A 17952-nucleotide genomic window follows, 5' to 3' on the forward strand; every position below is an offset into this window, starting at 1 on the left:
ATTGTGTACAACTGATTGAACTGGCGGAATTTGGTCATGGAGAGAAGAACCTAGCCTAAACAAAGTCAGAAATTTCTAACAGATGTCAGTGCAATACAGCACTGTGTGAAGGCTTCTACAAAAACATGTATAGGTCAACATCCATTAAACTTTTACTGGCAGAGCGACTAGGTTTTTACAAGTTTTTTCTATCAATAGAAGAAAGGGGTTATTATTGTACAGAAGCAAATGTAGCCAATTACAAAAATGACTGGACATTCAACAGCATGAAAGCTAACTTAAACGAGTGCAGAAAGGTTATTTTAATGAGCACAGGAGCAAACTTATGGGATTTCTGTTGAGGTGTGCACCACCTGCATTTCATTTCATCTAAAACTCCTTGATAATCCCTGGGCATTTCTTGAACTTAAAGCTTGTGTTTCAGACATATCTGGCAAGGATAACTTTTGCTTCCATATGGATCTGGCTGTTTTCAAAACAGACTGAACTAGATTATCTACGTAGAGTAAAGAATTTGAAAAATTTGGAATTCTTTAGCAAAGTGTCTCTGCTTATGGTTGTCTCCCTTTTCCAATGCCTTTTCCTACTTGTATTTTTAGCATTATAGTATTTTCAGGAGAAATGAGTTTCAAGTATTTGACAATAACTTTGACAGGAAATGTTTTATGACAATAACTATGCCATTTTCGCAAAAGTTTGGTCACTATGATTCGAAGGTTTCGTGGCAAGTTCTGGGATTGGGGCTATGTTTTATAGAGATGAGAGCAGCATTGCATACCATCATCCATCTGTTCTAAGGAGCAAGACATTTCTGTGAAAACATTTGCCAAAACCAATGCCAGCATGGATGTCAATCAAAATTAAAGCATTTCATTAGTCCAGGGACAGCACATAAAGTAAACAATTCTGGTATCACAGTGATAAAGAGTGAAAAGACTGAAGCTCTATAGGGTACACTATTATACTGTTGTTCCTTACCCTGTTGAAGCCTGCAAACCCTGGAACTGGAAGATGTGGGTTGATCGGCATGCCTTGTAGGATAGGAGAGGGAGGGGCTGGTGCTAACACTGCTGGCGTGGGGCTAGAGAGAGAAGAAACATTTAGTGACTGTTACATGTACATAGGCTGCTACAGAATCAAACTGCAGATAACATTTATGAAGGTTAGACATCCGGGTAAAATCTCTGTTTTTTATCCAGTTGAAGAGATTGAATTGTATTTGAACAACTGCAGATAAGCGTTAAGATTGTTTGGTCCTGTGTTTAATAATTCCTTGTTTAAACACAAGATAATGGTAATACCCACAACACTTGATAAGCGTAGGGGTTTATAAAACAGGTGTAGCAGATTGGACCAATTACCCCTGCCCAGCACATACCAAAATACATGACATGTATATGGATATATTTGGGTAGCCTGCTACCTCTGTGTTGTCTGGCCAAATCAGTCTTTATAATACCCTCTGTCGCATTACTCAGTATTCAGTATATAAGCAAGGATGTCTATATGTATATAATGTCCTTGGTATAAGAAAGTTCTCAAGCAAAATCCCTCTACAGTAGACCATCTCAATAGATTCACTGCTGCATTCTACCATCCAAAAGAGTACTGTGACTGACTAACTGTAGAGGTGTCAAAGTTCTGAAATTCAATCCTGTTCACATATTGCTGTCTAACTTCCTAAATAATGATTTTTGGCAGCTATTGCATCGTACACAGGTTCCCACCAAAGTTACATGTGTGATAAGTCTTGGAGGAATCTGGAGTCAAAATGAAAGGAGGGATCCCAGACTGAGGGCATGGCAAGGACACGATGTCAAGCCACACCATCAGAAGTTGTATGGCTGTTTGATTATCCACCAGAGAAATGTAATTACAACCACAGAAAGGAAGAAAACTGATGCCACAAAAGTCTGGAAAAGCTTTCAGCTCCAAGCATGGGAAAACATGTTATTTGTGACCACTATTATAGGTGCCACATGTACTTGTACATTGTACATTGTATGTGAGTGACACCTTTGTGAAGAAGCCTATTTTCTCATTCAGTCACTATTTTAATGACTGCCTGGTTGTTTTGCAAAAAAAGATAACTACAAATTGAACAAGTGACCGTAGGTAACATAGTCTGTGACGTCGGTCTGGTATATGTTGCTTGTTTTGTCTTCTTTGGTGTGTGACGTTGTGCTTATATCCTATATGATTCTTTTCATGGTGTTAGATATATCGTTGTATCTAAAGTTGCCTAATATTTCTGTGTCATGTGAATCTTACTAAACAGGTATGGATTGTGAGATAACATGTGGCCAAAGTCAAAAAGATATGGTGACGATAAGTTACCGGATGGTCTACTCTAATACACAGGCACATTCACATACAGACACACAAGACCGACAGGCAGACTGACAAACGCACCAAGTATTAACATGTTTCTGTTATGGACGTAATAAGTATGAAGCACGGAATAGGACCTTGATGTTTCTTAGTCGAAGTCCGGGAATATAATATGGCTAAACTTCATTTGGGACGAGAATTCTTACACGCTTCATTGCAAACGGCGACAGGAGGTATTTGATTGACAGGGTCATTAGTGGAACATTAGATGTCGGTTCCCATGTCCCACATACGATAACACACAGCTGTTGATGATGAACTGTGCGATAAGTTTTTAACTAGTGTGAAGCCATAAGGTAGCATGACACAGTGTTAATGGGTGAATCCCGGGGTCCATGATGCTGGTACATAAAGTAGTACGGATAAACTTGTTGAATAAGAGGTAGAAAGCAAACGCGCGTAAAATTCTTGCACATATCGCGCATCTGCTTAACTATACCCAATTACCTCAACGGGCACCATATGCAGACATGGGCCAATACACTGTGAAACGTACAATTTGCAGGGGTGATTTCTGAAATTATTACATACATAATAAAAACAGCTGCCGAAAAAATAAAACACCTTGCATCATCGTCCAACTATGTGTAGAGAACCTGCCAAACCACAAACGTATGCGACAACGGGAACATGCAGATATAGATGAGAACGCGCGTTACATTGACGACCAGAGAACATCACGCATCTGCTTGCAATATCTCAATTACAGCATGACCCATATACAGGGGATCTGGACTAATACACCGAAAGATGAACATTTTGTAGGGGTGTTATTTTTATTGCGTCCCTAATAAAACCAACTGCCGCAAAAACAACAAAAAAAAATAACGTGCATCATCGTCAACCTCAGTGCAGATGACCTGCCAAACAAGGTACGTATGCGACAACGGGAACATGCAGATACCGATGCGAACGCGAATAACTTTGACGATCAGGTAACACCACGCATCTGCTTGACAAATTCCAATGACACCATGACCCACATACAGAGGATCTGGACCAAAACACCGCAAGACGAACAAATTGTAGGGGTGTTATTTTTATAAAATCCATAATAAAACCACCTGCCGCAAAAAAAAGTTCACGTGCATCATCGTCAACCTCAGTACAAAGGACCTGCCAAACCACATAGAATTCAGACAACGGGAACATACAGATACAGCTGCGAACGCGCGTAAACGTGACAAAACTAAAAGTCTGTCGACCAGAGGGTCTGGTCACAGACTAATTAGATTGATGCTTTTTGGATGCTTTTAGGATGATTTTGTGCCTTGGCCATATAAATGAGTGATTTACTTTCAGGTATGCTTCTAGTGCTGTGTTGGGTCACCGTGTTAAAGCAATGTATTATGATTAGAAATTGTATCTTTTTTATGATGAAGACACAGGTTGACACTAGGGGTGAGTATTGGTACAGAAACCTGAGGTGAAGTCTGGTTCAGGTCCAGAGGATCAGCTCCAGGTCTGGACCTGAACCTGATTGTGAAAACATCCTCAACCCCAGGTGGTATACGTAGTGGCCATGATAGACAAGCCTTTGTCTTTGACATGAAAATTTCAGGGCAGACTCAAAGTGGTCGTCTTGGGATGAAAATTGACTGTATAAATTTGGTAGAAAGTACTATAAACTCTACGCTCGTGTTGTTTTATTAGACTGGTAAGCCTCCAAACATGTGAACGCCTGATGATATAATCCATTCATTTTCTAATCAGTTCAAAATCTGGTCCACTGCTTTTATCAGGTCAGTTTTTTTCTGACTGGTTTTGTACCAGTACACTGTACCCACCCCTACATGTAGTTGACACACTATAAGGACGTACCTTGGGCCTGCGACTCCTGGTGCTCCATTAGAGTGGGGAGAATCTGCATATTTCACAACCAGTTTGAATCCTGGAGGATATTCAAAACCGTTCAGCTTCTCTCGTGCGTAGATGGCCGAGGCCGCTGTTGTATATCGCGCATACGCACATCCTGCAAAAGGAAAGTAGGATTTGAGATAACTATTCCTACGCCAAAATCTATCCAAAAGAGGCCAGTTGCCATAAGCCTAAGTGTTAGGATATCTTTACTAGAAGATCAGACAGTCTGGAATTTGATGCCCCATTAGTCAGAATCATTATCTGAGGAATGGTGCTCTGAATATCTTAGTACCTCAACCCTGACTTTCCTTCAGTTCCTCAACCCTGACCTTGATCTTCAGTACCCCCCCCCCCATAAACACACACCCTGATCTTCCTTAAGTATTGTAGTACATCTGTATCAAGACACATTTTATTTTACAAGGTAAGAGTAAAACAAATCAACTAAACAATCTGCATCAATCAATCAATCAAACCCTTTCCCCACCTCTGGACTGTCCTGTGGACCTGTCCTTCTGTAAGTCGACGAACTCTAACCCAGGAATGAGGTCGAACAGCGCGTGAAGCTGGTGTTCGCTGACCGTGGAGTCTACAATGATGTACAGCCACTGGTTGACGCCCAGAACGGTGACATCATTCGCCTGAGGTGCCGGCGGTACGAGGGGAGGGGATCGGGGCATCTCTCCTAAACCAATCAAAACATATACATGTATGAACATGAAGAAGGTACCAGAATAGGCAATGATATAAAGAGCCATATGCTGCTATACAATCCTCATGAATGATGACTCAATAAATCTAATGACTTATAAACTGCAGTTTGAAGGCTGTTTCCCCATTTGACGGTATGTAGTCTACAAGTGACAATGTATGATAAAATGACAAATGCTTGGGCTACCATATTATCATTAATCAGCTAATCACAAATCAGACTAACTCGGCCAGCACTGTAGCCCTATCCTTATCTGTAACCCCAGCCCTAACCCTGGCAGAGTTGACCATGGAGTTCTGCAGAGTTGACAGAGTTGATTACGTGTGAAATCATTCTGATACCCATATCATAATGGTTAACAGTCTGTTTTAAACTGGATCATCAGTTGACAGGTTTTAGATTTTATCATCTTGAACCTCTGATCTACAGTTACTCATCAATCTGTCCAGAGAAATTGCTCCAGTGAAAGTAAGAAATGGGGTCAGTAGATGTGTAATGTAAACATCATGGTCATGTCAAAATCAACCAAACACGAAATGACAGAAAAGATCTTGAAATGACAATGACAAAGATCTATTCATACAACGTCAGCTTTTATGTCTCTGTGTGTTTATTCTTAGCCTATGGTCCTAAGCAGTGACAACAGAATGTCCCTGAAATTGAGAAAAACTTTGTAGATACAAATGTAAGTACTATGGGTGGAGTCACTGCCCCAGCATACATGTGCAAAGGTCAAATGTCACTTTACTAGACTGCCCCCCACCAGCAAACGTGCCAGTTGTCAACTTCTGAATCTATCATCGGATGTTAATCTACAATGTATATATGCTAGCTACCACATTGCAAAAAAGAATGTATATTACATGTACGCTTTCAATAGGAACAAAAAAGTTAAAATGTGTTTACCAAATGTAATGAGTAATGGAATGTTATGCAAACCCTGGTTAGCTACACTCTGTAAATTGTAGTTGATGTTACACTAGTGATGTTTGTGACAGTAACACTATAGAGGCTGGTTTGGAGAATGCATTGATCAACACTAAAATTCTGGGAATTACTCATGGAAAAGCCATGCATTCATATAAATACAAAAAGATGTAGATACACTTTGTGCACAGGTTCACATGTACAATGTACAATCAGAAGCAAGGAATGCCTTCTAAGGACTGTCATATTTATTGTATGATTCATTTGTATGATTGATGTAGGTCTAAGACATGTAGGGCACTGCAACAGTTATAGTACAATGTGTGGTACAAAATTCAGATGTCAAAAATGATTGTTGTAGATCTTTACCAACAACTGGTGCTGTCATATTCATACCCTCACTGAATACTCTACCATAAAGACTTTACAACAACTATGAATCACCATACTCAGTCTGGTGACATAGACCAAACTTACTGTGAGAGTTGCTCCCCATGTTGTGCGAAGGGTGGGGGGGTCCGCCGCTGTACATGAAGGGTTCGTTGAAGGACGACCCACCGCTACTCGGACTTTCCCTCGCTGCTCGCGACACTCTGGGTTCGGCGAAAACCGGCTTGTACGCTGCGGAGAGCAGGATTGACAGGAGGGAGGGGTTAGCCATGGCCGGTGGAGACGGACATCAAATGTGGGGACTGTGTGTTTAGCATTTCTCGGCATGTATGGACATTCCGAGCTGGCCTACCAGGGAGGGCAGGCTTTCTTTCAACTCTGTTTGTCTACATGTACCCTGTAGTTACGGGATGAACCAAAAAATATGACCAATGGGGGCGTACTACCAGGACAGAAAAGGGAAAAGAAATAACACGCAAGACTTTACTTTGATACAATGATTAATGATTGAATGATTAAATTTACCTGAAAGAAAGAATGAAATACAACATCAATCTGTTTGAACTTTGTAGCATAAAAGTAATGATATCATTTCAAAATTTTAGAAGATAACATTTGACAAATGTATATAGACTATTGCATTATTATACATCAATTAATGTTATATCCTTTTGACCTTTGCCAAGCACAAAATCTATCCAAAAGTCTTCATCTAAATGCATTATAACAGTATTAACATTCCCCTAGAACATTGTATGTACTTTGTGATCTGTCCCTGCAACACAAAATAAAAGGACAGTCCTTGTCCAGCCAAATCAGATAACACAACCTTTATTAAAGAGCTTATTGCTTTTCGAATCTGCAGGAAAGGACTTCAAATCAGGGGTCAGACAGGCAAAGGCAAACACAGCCTCAGCAGGCTCTGCTGTGTCAAAATACCCCTCTGATATCTAACCTTCCGCTGGTAATTCTACCAGACACGCAATGATAACCGCAGGCTTTGGGGATAAAGTAAAAACAGGGTAGGCTAAAAAAAAGCAAAAAAAGGAATGGCAACAACTTGAACAAGTCAACAATAAGCAGGCTTTTTATACAATGTTACAAATTAATTTGTAAGCAGGACAATTGCATCAAATTCTGTAGATACAAAGTCATGTAAAAGTGTCTTTTTATACTTGAATGTACATGCTATTACGTGAAATCTTTATTGACGCGACAAAAGTTATTTCTGAAATGCATTGAATTTCTGTTCTCACAATGGAGCATTGAACTATAAGTATAAGGTCACATTGCAGAAGTTAAAGAAATTGAATGACCTTAAAGCATTGAGAGAATACAATGTACTGTGGATAAATGATGGGAAAAACAGAATTCCCAAAACAACAGTCGATATTTCTCTCTTTCCTAAACCCTATCACCAAAGAGACACACTTCCAGCGGTTTGATAGATAGTCCTTTCAACAAGATGAAAAGATTCAAAGCTTCAAGGTCAGAGTCCTTCCCCTTGAGTCTGGTGGACTTGCCGACACCCTGCTGGGGGTCACAGGCTAAAATTGCACTGCAATACTTCAACCAAAACTAAAATGGTTTATCCTCTTCAGGAAACTGGATCAGGTAGCCTGGTATCCAGCCGTTTTCAACTCTTGTCCAGTTTTATGCCAGCAAATTAGAAAGCAGGCCATACATGTACACAATGTATTAGCTAAACATGGCTGAATACTAGGCTGTTAGGGCTTGGTACCAGTATGGTGCCGGCACAAAACTGGCAATAACAAGGGTGAAGTAGAGGAGAGTTCATAGTAATTTTGAACAGTAAGTTACAGTCAAACTTGGTCTAAGCTAATGGAGCAGTTAGCACTGTTCACACAATACTCTACCAAACAGACTCCTTTTTATTGCAAAATGGACTTTTTGAGTTAACCCATTCACAAGTTTTCACAATTCGGTTGTTCAGGTTCAGATCCGGACCTGGACCTGATCCTCTGGACCTAGACCATACCTGTACCTGAATTTTCTATACCGGTACTTAACCCTATAGGCTATAAACAAAACATATTATTCCATAAACTAGCTCTAAGCTGAATCTGTCTTTAAAAAAACTCAGAAAACCCATAAACTGTTAGTGATATTTTATAAACTGCTAGTGATTTGCTTTAAACTGTAGTGATTTTCTATAAACTGCTAGTGATTTGCTATCAAGGCCATCTTGCTCATTAGACCAACATGTCGATGACCTCATTACAAAGATGAGCTTTGACAGGTAATCCGTGTCTGTGGTGCCCTGGTGTCAGACCTGATGTTGTTCAACACCTGTGAAGGTACCTTGTAGCCTGAAGGCAGAAAAACTAAGGCTTAAATTTTAAGGCATGAGCGTCATGAAGTTGCAGATACTGTAAATGTTGAAATGTACACAGTAGGTTCATGTCCATGAATGATGACGTGTCTACTGCAAAATCATCAATCTTGGAACATAAAAAATGTCACTTAAATATCCGCACTAGTACTCAAGCAACTGGATACATCAGATGTTTCAAGTAGCATCCACTACCTTTGGTCAATCACCGATAAAAAGTAGTAGATGCTACAGTATACATGTGTCTGAAATATTCTATATGTACAGTATTTTGTAGCTTACAATGCTAGTAACCATCATCTAAGTATCTTAATACCTTGACATTTAACTTTCATTGACATGTGAACAAAAATGATTTTCTGTCAGCAATGGACTATTTCTTTGCTTAAACTTCAACACAAAGTTAAACATGACATGATAAATTAGGTTCCCTCCGACTTCAATGATTTCTTCCACATCTTCGTCTCCTATACATGTGTACCTCCAATACAGAAATTACATAGTATAGCCAGATGAACCGAACTAAATCAAAATCAGTTAACTGTTTGCTCTGCATTATTTTAGGAATTTTGAACGATTTGTTCAACTAAAAAAAACAGACATTCGCCACATTTAAAAGATACCAGATGGTTTGGGCATAATCAGCAGAAAAAATTCTTGAAATCAGAAAGTGTTTATCTAATAATCACCACAAGAAGCTAACAAGCCCCAGACCGGACATGGATTTAGAATAAGACCTGAATAAGTCAAACATCTTTTTTAGGCATACACATGGATGTACATGTAATTGTCTAGGTCATTAAGGTGACCTTTTGATTGACCTTTTTACATGTATGGAGAATGAGCTTAGATAAGGGCTAGACAAGTTGGTAATGATTTCACTGGTCTGACAATATCATGTACATGTACAGTCATGTGAATTGAAAAGATACTTCCAACTTTTTCTTCAAATTCTTTGTGAGATTCAATCCTTTTCAAGTAATAACTTTTATGCTGCAAAATGATTACAGTACTAGTATCACATAAAACAATGTAATCACATGAATGTTGTCACACCTTTTGTCACACCTTCCATAACGACAAAGGTCACTGTAAAGGTCATGTAAAATGTACCTCTTCTGTTTGAAATTAGTTCAGTCAATTTAACATCACTTTTACACACAACTAAAAATATACTAAAAATTGCAACAATACTTTGAACACAGCTACTTTACATTGGTTTAGTCAATTTTTAAGTACTTTATCTTTTACGATTCAACAGAAAATACGCCCAAAAGCAGTAACTGTTGCTGATTTTGGAAACAGTCAGACGTTTCAGACAACATCCGTTGTCTTTCATCAGGGACACTGGAGAGATCTCCGTGAACAGTTTCATCAGGTTGGTATGTCACTGAATAAAAAGACTCTTTTTACACAACCAGTGCTTTATTCTCACCGACGTTTCGGTGACCGTCTGTCACCTTCTTCAGGGCAATTCTGACTGGTTCACATTGTACTGCAGGACAGATGTCGCTGCTCACAGTTCAGATGCGGTCACAAAACGAAAAGTATTTAGTATACATAATAATTGTACATACAGACAGCTTTATGCACATATTCACAATGCGGTCCCAAACGTAAAGGAGTGTAATACATCCATAACACAATCAGTTGTCAATTAACAATGAATTAATGTAACAGTTTTTTTCTTTTTTACTTCTTAAGAATATTGAAGATAAGAATATTGGAGAGATCTCTTTGGAGAGCAGGTTTTTATATCCCGACTATGACTTAAAATGCAAAAGAGATCTAATTGGAGAGCAGGTTTATCCTAACTATGAACTAATTAGTGTGCAAAAAGGGGAGGAAGACAATTTTTCAGTAGTCCAAAAAAGCCTGCTCTCCTAGAGATCTCTCCAGTCTCAGGATAAAAAACAACAGATGTTGTCCTTTCCAAAATCATATCCAGTTGCATGTTGAATGACTGCTTTTTGGCATATCTTATTACCTGGATGTCTAACCTTCATCAGCGTTTACAGAAAATAGTTAGCCTGAGTGTCATCCTACTGAGTGTAGCAGGGGCTCCCACATTCTCTTCCCTAGTTATGCTGAAACTAATGAAGATGACACTCGGGATAGAAATAACAGGGTTACCTTTCGATATCACTGTTCCTCACAGTAAAGATTGAGCTCCTTACTAGTATGGTGATTTAAGGGACCTGATTTTCAGGGGTTGCACTGTGAATACCACACTAATAAGAGTCAGCCCTGATGTGCATATGTGCTCCAATCAGATTTATAACCCAGTTGTCTGGGACAGACTTGACTGTCTATGAAGGCCTTAAAGATACAAGGTGTCAACAACACCTGTTCTGGTTTAAACCACAAAATGCCATTTCAACAGCAGCATCTTTATCAAGTGTTCTTTAAGTAAACCTTACAGGAGAATACTGCACAGTGTATGAAGTAGAATGGTAATGAAGACGTAGGAAAAGTGATTGATTTTTTCTCAATTGTGTAATATGGTGAGAAGATGGCTCTTAAGTTTGCAACACAACGAATGACAACTGTGTTATATCTCAACATTTTCAAAGAAATGAAACATAATTCAGGAAGAATGTTGACTTGACTTAACACATATCAAAACATAGTAAAGATCCTAAAGCCCTCATAATGCAAATGGAAACATCATCCTAAGGGGTTCAGAAGCATTTCCACGCGAATACTTTGGCTTTGACATTGAAAAATTATGGTGGCATGACAAAGCCCTTGAGAATCTGAGACACATGGTTATGACACATAAAGCAACAGGTTTTGGGGCTGTGCCCAGTTAAGTGACAAAATGCCTCAAGACAAACATTCATTGATGGTTCCTATCAAAAGGAATGGTTGGCAGGCACTCTTAGAGGCCATGAAGCACAGTGCAGTAAGGTCCCAAAGGTGTCCGCTATGGTATGCTGTCATTTTCTGGCACTTGGTACAAGAGCAGGTGCAGCATTTTGTAGAGAGGAACGAAGCATGAAACACACCGTAAATCCAACTTTATGGTTAATGCTTTTGGATTTGTCTCCTTTCCTTTAAAGGCTCCCTTTGCACTATAGATTGCAATTGCTGAGTAACTGTACATGTACATCGAGCAAATTTGGATTTGTGAAACTTGACAACAGAAAACAAAAAACACAAAGTGTGAAGAAAATTTGTTATCTCAAATCTCTCCATCTGTGAAATCTCAGCAATCATAGCCTCCTGCAGAAAGTTGGTGCCCCTACAGATCTCCATAATGAGTCAAGGTCAAGGACAGAAAACTCATTATGACAGTACTTTTTTGTTCCTCAAAGTGCATTCATATCAATCCAGTTGAGTTATACTTCTTAAGCTGACAGCAATAAAAATACAATAAAATCTCATTCCAAATACTTTATGCGTGTATATCCTACTCCTGGGGAAAACAATGTAGGCAGTCAAAATGACCCAATGTGTTTTCAAATAATGATCAGGAGTTGGAAATCAGCTATAGTTTGTAATTTTTTTCAAACATGGCAATGACCAGATGAGGATGCAGTGCAGGTTTTAAAAGACTTTTTTTTCCCTTTGTGGTTTCTGCTAGATGATCTTTGATGAAAAACAACCTCTCCATATTCAAGTATGTTAACTTCTTGCTTCTTAAGACAGTTGTAAATGTAAATGCAGATGGAGTTTAAAATACATGGTAGTGAGCAGCATCAAAACTAGAGATTTTGTAAAATTGTTTGGGTCATGTGATACAAACTGCCAATTAGCAAACACTAGGTGATATAAAGAGAGGTTGACATGTCAGTTCCATAGACAGCTAGTTAAACTAGACTCCAATGACAAACATACTTGGAACTTCCATATAAAAAGGTTTATGTCATGACCGCTTAACTTCATGCCTGAAAATGGAGTCCTCACCAAACAGAGATGAGTTTGTTATGTGTTTTCTATGGAAAAGGGGTCAACTTATTCAATTACCAGATGTCTATTTCCTGTTTTGTTGTCAAAGGTAGAACTGTACACACAACTTTCAGCAAATTGGTGGGAAAATTTGTAAAAAAAAGTACTAGTCCCTAGGTTGGGAGAAAGCCATTTTGGTATGCTTAATACTCATAGTTTCCATGCCAGTGTAACAGGCCAGAATATACCTCTGGTCATAACCAACCCGGGTGTGTTCTGGCCAGGGGCGTATTCGGGCTTGCTATACCAGGGTAGGGATTCCAGTTCTCTTTGATTTGTTCTGTTGGGTCAGTGCTCTCTGGCTACTACAAACATTCAGCCTGACCATGGGCCATGTGGAAGAACGCCTGGCAAAATATACAGAGCAGCTAGGGGAGCCTGAGCCTTTTGAAGTCTGAAAGTTTGAATGCTGGACACTGACAGGAAGAATGCTAGAGGGCAGCATGTAGGGATGTGGGGGAACAGGGTTCAGGCTCAACACTGATCAGAATGCTTTTGTATTTATAGGAGGACACCATAAATTTACTACTACTGTCAGCAAAGAAAGTGGTAGATAAATCAGTAGACTGAGTATGTATAAACCTGATGATAGGCACTTATAAGAATTTAAGATGTATACTCACTTTTGTCACAGTTTTCCAACGCTAGTGCTGCATGAGAAGCCTTGTAGTATTTGACATATCCGAAGCCTTTTGGATCGCCCGAGCCTCGATCGCGTACAACGTTGACGTACTCAATCGGACCCCATTCCTTAAAGATGTCCTTAAGATCCTCCTCTTCCAAAGACTTTGGGATGACCAGGAATAGTCTGGTGAGGGACTCTGCGTCGATGCTGATGTCGTTAGTGCTTCCACTGCTGCGCGACTGGGCTACCATCACCTGCAAACCACAAATCCCGTTAAATATGAGACAGCAACCAAGTCTGACCCCCTCGCACCCTAACTAACCAATCCTGAGCTTCTCGTGGGGCTTTCCAGCTTGAAAAACAATAATCCGCTCCACCTCAGACAACCCCTGCACCACCTGACCCAAACTAAGCTACTCAGTGGGACAGGCTCCCTCTCTAGGAAAACAGCACTGTGGAACCAACACATGAATACATCAGGAGAGGTCAAAAATGTGTACCTGCCTCAGGCGGCCCTCCTTTTGAGGGACTTGATAACCATATTAGATGCAGCTGTCACTGTTAGATCCAAAACAGCCACAAACTTGCACTCCAGATAGAGTGTCCATACCATGAGCTTTCTAATAGGCCTCCTCGGGAGGCAAGTAACCTGTACAATTTACTACAAAATTCTTTAAATCAATTTCCGGGGAAGTTGGCTTCAACATTCGTCCCATCATGAAAAAATGCTCATTGATTTCTTGGAACGTGAACAATTTGCCCTTGGTTCGGAACGGCTGCTGCGGTCTGGAGATTCAGTTGGATCCCTGCAGTTAGATGGGAGTTTTGAAATATAGCTTGACTTAGTGTATTAGGACTATCCCCCTCAAAGTTCAACGTGGCAGCCAAGAATCTGACTCCCAACTGTTGGATTCCTGGGGTTATAGAGGAGTAATATATTGCTGTACCAACAGCATAAGACTTCCCTTACACTGCCTTACAGGTGATGACAGAAGGGGGCCCAAAGGTGCAAAGTCTGCCAGCTCTTTCATTCAGAGATATATTTTGGGCAAACACAGCAATACCACTAGCTGAAATGGCCATTCATGAATTTATGCACAGAGCGGATTGCATTGTGTGCCTATATCATCCAGCGCAGAATGTTTCTGTCTCTGGACGACTACTAGTTATAAAGCGGAGGGAAAGACTCCCTGTCAGCTGATGTATCTGGATCAGTCAATCTACCACCTGTATGCTACTTTCCAAGAAGTGGGTAGCCAAGAATTCAAAACTTCATGAATGATACACACACAGTACAGCAACCAAGTTGGTTGAAAAAGAGAGGATGTAATACCTTTATCAGAAGACATTTTTCTCACCACTTCCTAGCTTGTATGTTAATTGGTTAGTTGGATTGGTTAGTTGGTTAAGTTAATGTAATGATAAACCAAAACGTAATATACATGTACATGTATGCTCTGGTGGAAAAGCTTAGCTAGGTCTAAGGAGCACATGTAAGTAGAAGTAGATTTGTGTATAAATATAATGATTCATGTAGTTATTATGATGCCCAGTGTAAAACTATGTGTTAAAAGACAACAAAACACTAAAAGATTCATTGAGGGATCAGTGTAAAATGTTTGATCACAGAGCAGTTGCAGCCTTTAGTAGAAAGGGAGTGTGGTTGAACAAATTTGAGGAAAAACAATTATTAAATTCAGATTGGGGGAGTCAGACTATCTTACATCTAGCACATTTTCATTCCAAGTTTGGCTATTGCATCTTCCTTCCTTGCACAAGTGCTTCAAGATACCATCACTACAATGTATGTCCAACTGAATCTCCTCATCTCAATGTCACCAGGCCATCCGTCACTGCCCTTCCATCTGTTATCAGCAATAAAGAAATGCAAAATGCCCTGGGGCAGTGTGAACGGTGTGAAATGAAAAACATTCCACATTCGATAGTGAGCAATATACAGGGATATTGCACGGTTTTTGGCGACCCATAATTCATAATGTCGGACGATCTTTTCACCTTTGGAAATCAGCAAGCAATAAAAGGCGTAGTCTTTTTTCCCAGACTTTTAAGTATCATATTGGTGATACAATATGCAGTATAGATTTTTCAATTACCATGTTTAGCTGATACCCAACCAAGACCTTTGAAAATTGCAGCAGTTCAAACTACATAATTTACCGGTACAGAACTAATACTTTCGTGTGGACTGAAAGATACTCTGAAAGGGAAATCCAATAGAAAACTATCTACGTAGCTCAATTAGATTTGGTTAGAATGGGACATCTATATTTCTTACTAATCCATTTTCAATGTACAGCAGTTCTATTGTTTTCCAGTTCATTCAGTGTGTCATGTGGGAATGTTTAAGCAGAGCTCAGATCCAGCGCCTGTCCACGCTGCTATGTGACTTTGATTATCTTGGCTTGCTTCAAGATTTTAATATCTCCTGCTAGGGGCATTCAGGGTCACTTGGACCTGGAAGACTGCCCTGCACATGTGGCACCTGTCAAGGTTAACTCCTCCGAAGGGAGGGGTGTGGCAGGAGAACCAGACATTATCCTATGAAGTGGCATCGAGGACCTAGTGCTTACAATAGGCTACCTGGTGCATGTAGGATTGAAATTTCACAGGCTTGATTCCTAGCATTCCTGGCTAGACTTGTGTCCTTGAGAAACAGATCTTTAATATGCACTTTTGCTCAGTTCCCCCTGGTGTACATTGTAAATGGGTACGTACTATTTCGGTTGGGGGGGGGGGGTGTGGTAAATGGGGGATGGAAGTAGCTAAACCTTCCAATACTCAGTGGCCTTGACACAGTAGATGACAACCTACATGTACTGCTCCTAAAGCCCTACAAAGGCTATGAGAACTTTCTCTTCAATGGTTGCTAAATGCACAAAATGTAGATCACTAATTAAAAGTACCGGTAGATCACTCTGCAATTTCTCTTTGTCTCTCCTACTAGTTTCTACACCATTGCTAAGAAAACATTCATTCAGAAACCTCCCAATATCGGGATATCTAATTGTTATTGAATACATCCATATGCAATCTCATGACCCGTGAAATACAAGGTTGCCCTTTTGGTACACTACCTGACAGTGTGCGTTATAAAAGATAACTCGTAAATACTCCAAATGGAAGGGCTGATCAAATTATATAAACATCCCAGTAGAATAACTTATAAGTAACAGTTGGAAATCCCTAGTCTTGAATGTGCAGGTTTCGTTGTTATTCCTGGAACAGAGCTGTGGAGGAAGCTATCCCTCTGCAGTGTTTGTGGTACGCCATAATATACTGGGCTGCGGTCAAGGGGCAGGAAGCATTCTGACCACAGCGGTATGCCAGGGCTTCCGCCGGGGATACCTTTAACTGCTGTCCCAGTGCCTGAAGACATTGCCATGACTGTGTATCTCAACTGTACTGTTGATGGAAATATCTGGGTCACTTAGGACTGCAAATTGCTATTCAAGACTTTGGAAAGATCTATTCTTTATACAAAATGAATTCCAGTGGTGCGAACAAAATTATGGCAGTCTCAAGTTTTTATTCCTTTTATATCCCACCCATTTGCTAAATCTGTCACTTTACACTCACAAAAAAACATTTTTATTAATTTCATGTTGGACATCATAAAAGTTTTGTCCATCTCAACGATTTCCATCCTGAGGGACAGGTCCTGGAGACAGACCAGAATAAAATGTTGGAAAAGATATGGACTTGAATGCTTTTATGACAAAAGTCACAAAAGGAAAAAGTTGCCTTAGAAAAATTTCTGCTTTTGTTAACATAATTTCAAATCTTTTTTACACGATTCGGAAATATACGATCCTAGGATCAATGCTTTTTCCACTTGTCCTGTTGTTGAATTCCTGAAGAAAACTACTAGATCTTTTCACAGACTTTTCTTGGATGACGAAGTTACTGCAGTTCCTTGTCCTGCTGATTTAAGTGATAGGAACAGATCCAGATGTCAAGACCAGGTCAAGACAAGCTAAAGTCTGTATCAAAGTTTAAGATTTCCCCCTCAAATACCATGGTAACCATGGTAAAACTGTCAGTGTGTCTTTACAACTACATAATAAACTCAGTATGCTGCAAAGCAACTTCTGGTAACTTCCAAAGTAAGACACGTTACTTCTTTCAGAACAGGCCAACTGGAGTAGATGTTAGGGTGGAAGACTAACATTTTCTGATTGCCAATGTTTTACTACAGCCATTCACCAGGTTATAACGCTAGTTCACCTTTATTCGCGGGTTAACCTTTATGTATCTGTTGTATTTAACACCAGAGTATTTCAGGATATCAAGTTGACGGACGGAGGTCTCAAACTGCATTATATTGAAAAAAAATGCAATTTGAAAACACCTTCCATTAACGTAATATCCCTAAATATCCCGTTTTTAGGTACAACAGATATAGGTTACCCTGCAAATAAAGGTGAACCAGCGTTAATGCTCCTCATTTCGCTGTATGTTCATTATGTGTTGTATGAAAAAAATAGTCACACACTTTGACTCTGAGATATGCCAAAAGAGCACTGGATATGACTTTGGAAACATTTAGACATTTCAGACAGTATCCCCTATCTTTTGTTAGTGACTAGACAAATATCAAGATTTATCATCACTCTACAGATATATATAACCATGTATTTCATGTTCACTGTACATGACTTCTTTTGCAGTTGATGATTTGGTAGACAGATTTTCAATTGACTGCCTTATAATCAAATGATAAAC

At 39.6% G+C, this 17952-nt stretch overlaps 1 protein-coding gene across 3 annotated transcripts in view; it reads right to left on the reverse strand.

Moving 5' to 3' along the window:
• LOC118423770 (RNA-binding protein 45-like) overlaps positions 1-17952 on the reverse strand; it is a 67736-nt gene that overhangs the window by 5177 nt on the left and 44607 nt on the right. For all 3 annotated transcript variants that reach the window (XM_035831991.1, XM_035831990.1, XM_035831992.1), the window contains exons 4-8: positions 13208-13463; positions 6368-6511; positions 4739-4936; positions 4213-4363; positions 979-1081 (exon numbers count right to left, since the gene is read on the reverse strand). In XM_035831991.1, coding sequence (XP_035687884.1) covers positions 979-1081; positions 4213-4363; positions 4739-4936; positions 6368-6511; positions 13208-13463 — 852 coding nt within the window. The remainder of the gene's footprint in view (positions 1-978; positions 1082-4212; positions 4364-4738; positions 4937-6367; positions 6512-13207; positions 13464-17952) is intronic.

Source organism: Branchiostoma floridae, chromosome 10 (assembly GCF_000003815.2).
Source record: "Branchiostoma floridae strain S238N-H82 chromosome 10, Bfl_VNyyK, whole genome shotgun sequence".
NCBI lineage: Eukaryota > Metazoa > Chordata > Leptocardii > Amphioxiformes > Branchiostomatidae > Branchiostoma > Branchiostoma floridae.